At 40.7% G+C, this 10,869-nt stretch overlaps 1 protein-coding gene across 1 annotated transcript; it reads left to right on the forward strand.

The window, feature by feature from the left end:
• The first annotated feature begins 1,366 nt into the window (after nt 1-1,366).
• On the forward strand, nt 1,367-10,735 carry trpc4apb (transient receptor potential cation channel, subfamily C, member 4 associated protein b). The gene is made up of 19 exons (XM_017712761.2): nt 1,367-1,525; nt 2,428-2,556; nt 2,706-2,822; nt 3,714-3,771; nt 4,330-4,385; nt 4,502-4,630; nt 4,805-5,006; nt 5,252-5,440; nt 5,920-6,062; nt 6,805-6,933; nt 7,020-7,078; nt 7,216-7,317; nt 7,418-7,501; nt 7,600-7,690; nt 7,786-7,926; nt 9,120-9,231; nt 9,317-9,429; nt 9,581-9,787; nt 9,893-10,735. The coding sequence occupies exons 1-19, from the start codon at nt 1,403-1,405 to the stop codon at nt 10,028-10,030; spliced, it is 2,322 nt and encodes a 773-aa protein (XP_017568250.1). The 5' UTR covers nt 1,367-1,402; the 3' UTR covers nt 10,031-10,735.
• Nucleotides 10,736-10,869: the final 134 nt, after the last annotated feature.

Raw genomic sequence — 10,869 nt, forward strand, 5'->3', positions numbered from 1 at the left:
AGTGTGCTCACTGGCCCCTAGTGTGTGTCTTCACTAGTGTGTAGACACGGAGGTGAAATTTCCCCGTTGTGGGACTAATAAGGGTCATCTAATCTAAACATTTTGGCTCCACACTTCCACCTTTACTTGAGTAAAACTTTGATTACATTACCTACACTAGTGCTAACAGATTAAGCGTTTTTAAATAGGAATCACAATTTGAAGAAGTGCAATTTTCATATTGCAAGAGAAATTATGTCTTATTCAACGCTGTCTTTGCTAATGGTAAGCAGTAAAACTGAATAATGGCAAGCTTATGAACAAGCAGTCTGCCACACTACATTTAGCCTTCAAGCCACACGCTCGTAAAAATAAATGTGCTGGTACTCTTGGCGGAAAACAAGGCCAGTTGCACCAATAGAGCTTATGCCTGGTCATAAGATAAATATGAAGGTAGTATATTATGAATAATCACAATTGTAATATTGATCAGAAAAATCACAGTTACATATTTTCCCCTTCATTTTCAACCCTAACCAACATGTTTTACTTAAAGGGAAACTCAAGCAAAACAAACATTCAACAAACAAGCTTTGTCCTAGAGTAACTACTGAGTCTGAATTGGACACAGTGGTGGTGAAAGGAACCAGACCTCTAAAAGCTCCCTCACATAAAGTTATTTCATGAAATGGTTATAAATTCACTGCTTGATATCTGACACATTGATTCTATGGTAGTTTTGTGATAGTTTTGGTTTAAAAAGTATTTTAATCATTTATGATCGACCGATACATGAAGAATATTCTATGGTAAAATAGCCCCCAAAGAAAACTTAAAAAAAAAATGAACTGACATCATCAACATTACATATATAAACTCACAAGACACGTGTAGGTCCATTGTTGGTTTTGGACAGTAAATAAAATGCCTGTATTTGAATCGCAGACGTTGAGATCTCTGGTTCCTATCACCACCACAGAAAAGACCATCTGTGTTGGTATGTTTCTCTACAAATAAATCATTTTACATCAAATCACTTTGAATTACTTTGTTTATATCTTAACCACTGCGTTATGGAGAAACATGGATAAATAGGTGGAATTTCGCTTTAAGTACAGTCTCTCTGTACTTTTCCCACCCTCACTTTTCACGTTACCTGCGATTTCCCACAGCCTGGTCCTTCTCAGTGTGAGAGGTGGGCTGGGTGAGGGTCACTCAGGCTCTTTTCTCTGTTATTTACGGTTTCTGTCTGTAAAATAACTGCACTCTCGACTATCTGAAGTCAGCCAACTTCTGTTTTTTTCAAACCCCCTATTAATCATCGGCTCTCCGAGCCAGCAGGCGACAGTAATTTCCGTGAGGAGCGATTCGGCTCAAATCTTATGAAGAAACAGAAAAGCGCTGCGACGTCAGAGGAAAAACAATGGCGGCTAACGGGCAGCGACTCTCTAGAACTCAGACAAGGCGAAGAAGCCGAGGCAAAAACATATTAAGTAAGATCAAATATGGTCAGATAACAGGCTTGGCGATGACCCGAGGCACACAGGTGAGGACCCCCTGCATATTTTGCCCCTCTGGTTGCAGTTCTGCTCCTGTGCAGCAGCTCACAGCCCAGCAGGCCTCGCAAGCCCCGACTCTGGAGTTGTAGCGTTAGCTTAGCTTAGCTTAGCTGTGTTTACTTGCTGTACAGCCAAGCTTTAAGCCCGTCAGCCCGACTGACTTTCTAGTCAGTGGACTCACTCAGACGCCTCGATACAGACCGTTACGTGAGACTAAATGAAAGACAGCGAGCGTTTAGCTGTTTATGCCGCCTTCGTAGCGTTTTGTTGAGTGGTTGGCTAGCTGGCTCCGTTGTCGAGCTAAGCTAGCGAGCTAAGCTAACGTAACATAATTTTTTACTGTCTTGTTTTGACTCCGTTCTGCGTTCCTGGCTTTGTCTAGGCAGCTTTTTCGGATCACGTTTGTTCAAAGTTTATATTGTACGAACTGTCAGAGAGGTTTTATATTAATCCTGTTCTAAATGCGGTTACGTTAACGTTAGTAATCAAACGGGTTGCTAAAGATAATCTCGCAGTAACGTTAGATAACACGTTCCTGTTTTTAGCAGTCTGGTTACCTAACCTGACACCTTGAAGAAGTACCACACGTCTTACGCTGCCTTTCACTTGGTTAATTTAACTAGGATCTGTACCCGATTACTTTATTGTACCCACGCAGTATTGTTTACCTAGGCTGGTCTTAGTTGTTGGGCACTTAGTTCCTGCGATAACAGTTCTTTCTTCACACAACACAGGTTTACTTTACGTTGTCTACCTTTGCATTAAGCAAACAAGTACACATATTTAACGTGATTCGGCTTATGTACACTCTGTAGGCTGTATGTGTGTGGCAATGTTTGAATTCCTTGTTTATTTTAATGATTTGTTTATTTTAATGACTGACTGGTAGATCCCTGTGGACCTGCTTGAGGAGAGGGATAAGAAGGCTCGATGGCAGGGAATACCACTGTTATTGAGGAAACTTCATGAGAGCAGCCACATAAACAACGACCTTTCCAAGACACACAGTGTTGTTAAGGTACCAGCACCCATGGATGACGTGGATCAACGTGTTTATATTTTCATATTGAGTGTTCTTGTATATCTGCGCCACGCTCATCTATAAGATATTGCTGTTAACACTAGTGATTCAGCGTTTGAAAGTAAATGTTCCTTGTGCAAATGCAGGAGCTGTCGTCGCTGCTCTCCATGGAGGCGATGTCCTTTGTCACAGAAGATCGTAAGACACCGCAGGAGTCTGTATCACCTAACACTTACACTTTTGACCTTTTTGGAGGAGTTGACGTGAGTGTTGTCTAACTCGCTGTACTTTGTTACGTAACAATTTGCTTGTCTGAGTAATTGTTTTCAAGTCTATGAGACGAATATGAAGCAAGTAAAGGTTTCATTTTGTTGTCTGCCCCATGCTCTTATGCCCATATTAGGATTTCTGGGTCTAAAAGGAATTTCTCTATTACAAGAATGAATGAAGCTTTTAAAAATGGTCTCTGTTGTGTCCTGTAATAGTCAAATATGTTCCAAAGCTGATACGTTTTGTCCTATGAACAGTCTTCTCTTGAATATCACTGGATCCTCTGAATTAAGAGGTTGTTAAAGAGTCGAAATATGAATATTGCTATGTGTCAGTTAATGCACCTGGACTGTTCTTCATCTGATACATACATCTCATAGATAGCTTGATTTGAAAAGCTGTACGAACTTACCTGCACTCAGGCTAATTCAGCACAAACCCAGCTTAATGTTATTGCTCACCCCCTGATCAGCTGATTTATGCTATCACCCGCTCCACCTTAAATGGTTCAGCAGTTATGTTTTGAACTGCTGCACCATTTCAGATGGGCCAGAAAAATTCAAACAAGCAGCTGTTGGAAAAGACGCTGACATCAGCTTCTTATTGACTTAAAAGGTATGACATTATTAATGATAAATAATAAAGTTCTGAACATTTTTCACAACAGGGTGTGATTTAAAAAAAAAAAAAAAAAAAAAAAAAAAAAAACATTCATTCACAAACACACATAGAGTTCCTAATATTGGCATAACGTGTTCTTCAGAATGATGCATGAAAACGGTGGTCTATTGTAAGTCCAGACAGCGGGCTTTAAGTTGTTTTTAGTGTCATTGAAAACATTGAAGTTGATGAATGACATTGTTAACCCTCCTGTTTCTCATCAGTTGTTTGTAGAGATTCTGATGCGGCCCACTCTCTCAATACAGGGGGATGTACCCATAAGTAAGTATTAAATTAAGCGGCTTTGTACAAACTAAGGCTAGATATTGCCTGTTGCCTTGTGCCCCTGGCCACATTTTGCTCTTTTAACAAACCCTTTTGGTCAAACAGGGACTAGTTGCACTAAATAAGATTTGATTAAAGGTAATTACTGTAACCACTGCGGTAGCTTGTGTGATTGTGTGGTAACTCTGGTGGCCCCTTAATGAGCAGGTCTACCTGGCAGTTTAGATGCTGTTTTATTGACTGAACTTTGCCAACATCTTTTTATGACACACAGGTTTTATGTAAAATGTATTGGAATTGCACCAACTGGCTGTTACTGCTGTAGCTAAACAGTACGACATCTGCTGATGTCAAAGTGGACCAGAATTTTTTTTTTTTTTTTTTGTGGTCCTTAAACATGCTTGTTAATTATAAATGCAGCATATGTGAAATGTTTCTGTTATTGTGACCACTGGTTTTCAAGATTGATTGCAAATTGTTTCTGTCTCTGGTAAAGAGATACTTAAAATGCTTTTATGTTAAGTGTTTTTAATCATGTATATATTTACTTTGCAGTGAGTGATGACCTGATCAAGGACTGTTTGAGTGTTCTTTACAACTGTTGTATATGTGTAGGTATCATTTTATACTGGTCAGCTAATGAGGATTGAAGCTTAATTCATGTTAATCCTTGACTTTTTGTACAGTTTATGTAAATATAGTGTTTCTCTTTCTTTTTCTTCTGCAGACAGAGGGTGTTACAAAAAGCCTCGCAGCAAGGGATGACTTTGTCATGTTCCTTTTTACACTCATGTCAAATAAAAAGACTTTCTTACAGACTGCCACACTTATTGAAGACATAATGGGGGTTAGGAAGGTAAACAGTGTGTTATTTTGCTCTTCTTGGCTAAAGATATGCATTCTGATCTGCTGAGTTGGTGTTCTTTGTGTAATTGCAGTTTGAGTGGTGGCTGATGTGTGGATACTATGAATTACCCAAGTATAAAATAATAGGAGGTCCAGATGTTGATGTAAAAAAATTTTTGTGCAGGAGGTGATTCGACTGGAGGACATTCCAAACCTGGCTAGTCTAGTCCAGAGCTTCAACCAGCAGCAACTGGCCAACTTCTGTCGTATCCTGTCTGTCACCATATCGGAGCCGGACATGGGGGTGGATGACAAGCACACGCTCCTTGCCCGCAACGCCCAGCAGAAGATCAACGCCTCTCCATCACGTGCTGAGAGCAACCAAGGTCAGTGTGGACCCTATATGGTTGCTTGAATGTACAAAATGCTGTCTGTTTTGCTTGTGATTACAGCATGTATAGCTATGTTTATTATAGCCTTGTGTATCTGAAAGTCATGTCTATTCATTTATGGTTGTGCCACAACAATTACAAACTTAAGGAGGAATTCTAGTTGTCATGGAGCATTTGTTTTTTTTTTTTTTTCCCTTTCTTTCCACATGGCAGTAAATGACATTTTGCTCTTTCTCCAGTGGCTTTGCTGAATATCCCAGGCTTTATTGAGCGGCTCTGTAAGTTGGCCACACGAAAGGTGTCGGAGGCATCAGGCACCTCAGCCCTGCTGCAAGAGCTGGAGGACTGGCACAGCTGGCTAGACAATGCGTTGGTGCTGGATGCTCTCATGCAAATGGCAATCGAGGAGGCTGAACAGAGCAGTACAGGTGAGAGAGAGGTCATGTTGACAGCAGAGAAAGCTACTAGAGCAGGGTTGTCGGACTCGCTGCTTCTCTTGCAAAGCCACAGTACTGTAGAGATTGTAGTTTTCAGTCTTTTAATGCTCTAAATTGAAATTCCTGTGTGCTGTAGCTGCGCTTTGTACTCTCTGCTACCTGGTATAAGATACAGCACAGAACGTCTCATCTGGTGTGCTCTAGCTTTTAACCAGCTGCAGTTGTCTTTCTGTGCATCTTTTGGACAAAACAGATAAGAGACTCTAACCAAAAGCACATTCTACATTGCCCTCTAGTGGAGAATATAATTAAGAAGTCACAGGGTTTTTCAACATGAATTGGATAACAGAGTGAAGCTATTTTGCATATCAAAACCCTAATTTACTATTAGAATACTTTTAGTCTTTCATAAGAATTTAATTTTTTGAAAATTTTGACTCATCTTCTTTACTAATCCTCATTTTTTCCAGAGTCATCAGACGAAGGCTCACTTTCTTCAAGTCCTCTTAGGCATACATTGCCTCAGTCTATGAAGATAGTGCATGAGATCATGTACAAAGTAGAGGTTCTCTATGTGCTGTGTGTGCTGCTCATGGGCCGGCAGAGAAATCAGGTAAAGTCTGTACTGAAACTGTCTTGTTTAATGGTATCTAATTTCTGTAATTTTTTTTTATACTTTTACTTTCTGGATGGTTTATAAATCTGTGGGTGTAATGGTGGCATGGGTTCAGAGTGTGTGTCTTTAGAAGTTTATGTACACTCACCAGCCACTTTATTAGGTTAGGTACACAGTAAAATGTTGGACCCCCTTTTGTCTTCAGAACTGCTTTAATTCTTTGTGGCAGACTTTCAACAAGGTGTTGGAAACGTTCTTCTGAGATTTTGGTTGGTTATTTGAGTTACTGTTGCCTTTCGATCATCTCGAACCAGTCTGCCAATTCTCCTCTGACCTCTCACATCAACAAGGCATCTTCATCCACACAACTGCCGCTCACTGGATATTTCCTCTTTTTCGGACCGTTCTCTGTAAACCTAGAGATGGTTGAGTGTGAAAATCCCAGTAGATCTGCAGTTTCTGAAATACTCAGACCAGCCCGTCTGGCACCAACAACCACGCCACGTTCAAAGTCACTTAAATCCCCTTTCTTCCCCATTCTGATGCTCAGTCTGCACTTCAGCAAGTTGTCTTAACCACCTCTACATGCCTAAGTGCATTGCGGTCATGTGATTGGCTGATTAGCTATTTGTGTTAACAAGCAATTGAACATAAAGTGGCAGGTGAGTGTATAACATGGTTCTAATGTTACAACAGTAGCAGTACGTCTACTCTACCTCTCTAACTCTTTATCAAACAGGTTCACAGGATGCTTGCAGAATACCGGTTGATTCCTGGCCTGAACAACTTGTTTGATAAGCTGATCTGGAGGAAGCAATTATCTAGCCGGACCCTACACAGACAAAACCAGAACTGTGACTGCAGCCCAGTAAGACCCAGCCCTTTGATCAGACTGGTTCTGTTTACAACTTTTACTCAGGGACCACACCTTTAATGCATTTATTCTGTCTGCAGGAGATCTCGTTCAAGATCCAGTTCCTCAGGCTACTGCAGAGCTTCAGTGACCATCATGAGTGAGTATGACTTGGACTTTGAGCAAAGAAAACCAGCACTTTGGTTTTGGTTATGCAGTGCTTTATGGTGTAGTGAATTTTGGTTTGGTTTTCTGTGGGGCCTCAATGAATGTATTGTAACGTCCTTTTGACCTCAGGAACAAGTATCTGCTCCTGAATGGGCAAGAGCTGAATGAGTTAAGTGCCATCTCTCTAAAAGCAAATATCCCTGAAGTGGAGGCACTGGTCAACACAGACAGGTACTGACCAAGAGAGAATTTTTTGTTGCATAAGGATTCAGTTTAATCCACTTCATCTTGGCTTTCACATTTTAACACACTCTCCATCACTCTTATTCAGGAATCTTGTGTGTGATGGTAAGAAGGGTCTCCTGACACGCCTAATTTCCATCATGAAGAAAGAACCTGTTGATTCATCATTCAGGTAAGACACCTGCAACTGAGCAGATACTACCTCTGACCTTAAAAGTAGATGATTGTTCTATGTGCATTGCCTGATGTCAATCCTACTCCACCCTGTAGGTTTTGGCAAGCTAGAGCAGTGGAAAGTTTTCTCAGAGGAGCTACATCCTATGCAGACCAGATTTTCTTGCTGAAGAGGGGCTTGCTGGAGGTGAGTGACTGTTTTTTTTCTTTTCCACAATGCCTGTATTTGTATGTTATCTTGCTGTATTTTTTATATCTGCCCCTGCTTCTGTGTCCCTGCAGCACATCCTCTTTTGCATCATTGACAGTGGCTGTAAATCACGTGATGTCCTTCAGAGCTATTTTGATCTTCTGGGTGAGCTCATGAAGTTCAACATTGATGCCTTCAAGAGATTCAACAAATATGTAAACACCGAAGAGAAGGTTAGTTTTTGTCAGAAGTGTAAAATTGTTGTCCCTTCCATCCATTCATTCCATTTATGTATATGTGTGTGTGTGCGTGTGTATATGTGGGTGTGTACGTGTGTGTACTGTGGTAATGGCGCCTAGTGATGGTTAGAAACTCATTTACCACAGGCTTAAAAATAATTTTGGCGTGGGGTGGGCGGCACTGCGTGTTGTGGCAGCCAAATACCACACCTGTACAAAAGCCACGTACATTCTGAGTGTCATTCACAGTGTCATGTTTCAGACATCAGGCAAAACAGCTTCAGGCCTGGCTGTGTTGTCAGCTCTCATACTATTGGACATCAGGCTAAGCAGCCTCAAACAAAACAGCTTTAGATGGTAAAATTTGTGTGATGTCCACTTCTGCTTTTTCATATTGGATTACAGTTTTGTAGGTGTTGTGTTTTTTGTTTTTTTTTAATTGGCCACAACTATAACATTTACTGATCAGGGCTGGGTCTCTCAAAAGCAGCTTGGCCCAAAGCTGAACACAATCTCTGTGTGTTAAAATGATCCTAACAGATGCTTTTGGGGAACTGGGCTGTTATGTTCTTTTATCTGACAGAGATTACATTCGCATGCTGTCACTTTATTTGCTTCTGTTCCGCTTCAGTGGTAGAAAAAAATCATCACAAAATAACTGCAATGAAGTGTATAGATATAAATAAAGCCTGACCTATTAAAGCCATATGATGTGAGAGCCTGCATGATTTTACTGTTTTGAGGGCTCATGTTGGGCATACAATACAGTTTTGAATGCTGAATGAAAAATTAATCGCTGATGTGGATTTCTGCTGGAGCTCATTTAGCAGCACAGTTAAAAAAAAAAGGAACCCACAGTGGCAGACACACGCCTGGTCTTTTTTTTTTCCCAAATTTTGCCCTGAGCGCTTTGGCCAGTCATTTCACTGAGGCCAATAAGAGAGCTGCAGGTGAGTCTGGTGGTTCCTATCACCACCTGAAAGGTCAGCTTTATCAGAAAATGGCTCGTCCTCTAACATAGATAATCAGAGATAATCATAGATACACATTTGGATCACATCTTAAAAAAAAAACAAAAACTATTTTCTCTGAACATTTACAACCAGTGATGAACGAAGCAAAGCCATCCAAAGCCTACTCAGCTAAATTATGTTCACAAGATTCTTATCCCTTGTGTACTATTTCAGTTCCAGATGTTCCTGAGCCAGATCAATAGCTCACTGGTAGACTCCAACATGCTGGTGCGCTGCATTGTTTTGTCCTTGGACCGTTTTGAGGGCCAGACGGATGACATAAAAGGTACTAGTGAGAAAGTCATGAACATAAATTGAGTCAAGTTTATAACATGATTTTTTTTAAAGCAGGTTTGTAAACTGTTTCTCAGTTGTAGAAGTGCTGTCGGAGTGTCGTCTCTTGTCCTACATGGCTCAAGTAGAGAATAGACTTTCCTTCCTCTTCAGGCTGATCAACATCATCAATGTTCAGACACTAACTCAGGCAAGTCTGTACTTCATCATCATTTTGCCCGTTCTTAGTCAAATTGGTTCATGACAGAATCCTGTACATTTTGGTTTGTGGAATACAGTAACCTTTACTGTACTGAGTAAGAATTTTTATTCATTTGAACATTTATTTTCGCCAATTCCAGGAGAATGTGAGCTGCCTGAACACGAGTTTGGTGGTGCTGATGCTGGCGCGGTGGAGAGGCAAGCTGCCATTTTACCTGAGCGCTCTTAAAGAGAAGGAGTATGCTGAGAAATACCCTGGCTGCTTATTCAACAACTTCTACCACCTCCTGCGCTTCTGGCAACACCACTACCTCAACAAAGACAAGGACAGCACCTGCCTGGAGAATGTGAGCACAGCGCTAGTCCAACATTGGCACATATACTTAGACACACTTGTAAACATACATTAAATCAGTTTATTAATGACTCCATCTTTCTACCTTCTTGTACAGAGTTCCTGTATTCCTTTTACCTACTGGAAGGAAACAGTGACGGTGTTGCTAAGTTCGGATAGGAGCTCCCTCTGTGCCATTGCCATGTACATAGATGAGGCCTACAGGGATCTGGACAGAGACTTTCTGGAGGTGTGATTCTGGAGACTGTGTGGCAGCTGTGGAAGCAAAGGGAGGTTGTAATGAGCTACTGACAGCTCTGAACTTCCACAGAGTTACACCCAAGTCTCCTCTCATAGGACTGTTCTATAGGGATGCTGTAAGAATGTGTGTGTGTGAACAAGTAAGTGGCGTGGATGCGCTTATGTTTTTACAAGTGTGTGTGAAAGTGCTGGTTATAGTGAACCAGTGCTTCTAAATCTTAGGTGTGTGTGTGTGTGTGTGTGTGTGTGTGTGTGTGAGTGTGTAAGCACGCCTGTGAGTGTGTAAGCACGCCTGTGAGTGTTTCGCTGTAGACGCTGGCTGTTTTTCTCCAGGACTACATAGGCACACTTTCTTTTGGCTGTAGTCTAAGGGCTCTCTCCTTTTTAGATACTTGGGGGTGTTGTGAACTGATTAAATAAAAAAAAAAAAAAACATAACCTTGAGATGCCCATGAAAAGAGCCCACTCCTCCAGCAAACAAGCTGAAATTCAGGGCCAATGCAATTGTTGGTGTTGGTGTTTTGCTTAGTTTAAGTACTGCCTCTATATTTAATAATATTGTGTAGCTCACTCTTCAACTCAAATTCTAACTTTAAAACCCAGTGACAAAAGATAGTAAATGAAAATAAAGATGTAACATGTTTTATCACAATTATTATGTCTTATGATTACATAAACTATCATTCACAATGCAATTCGAGTTTGTGTCTGTGTGGCATCTATTTTTTTTTTTTAAGATCTAGCTAAGAAAGGCGTTAATCGTTTTCTTTTTTGCTAATGAAAATTAGCTATGTGAACTAAATATTGGCTTGCAAATACAGTCGAAATGCAAAA

Source organism: Pygocentrus nattereri, chromosome 9 (genome assembly GCF_015220715.1).
Source record: "Pygocentrus nattereri isolate fPygNat1 chromosome 9, fPygNat1.pri, whole genome shotgun sequence".
NCBI classification, from domain to species: Eukaryota; Metazoa; Chordata; class Actinopteri; order Characiformes; family Serrasalmidae; genus Pygocentrus; species Pygocentrus nattereri.

Coding starts and splice junctions, on each gene's coding strand:
- trpc4apb (XM_017712761.2), top strand. CDS start 1,403: ATGGCGGCTAACGGGCAGCGACTCTCTAGAACTCAGACAAGGCGAAGA. Junction 3,772..4,329: donor ACAGGGGGATGTACCCATAA/GTAAGTATTAAA, acceptor TTTACTTTGCAG/TGAGTGATGACCTGATCAAG. Junction 6,934..7,019: donor AGAACTGTGACTGCAGCCCA/GTAAGACCCAGC, acceptor TTCTGTCTGCAG/GAGATCTCGTTCAAGATCCA.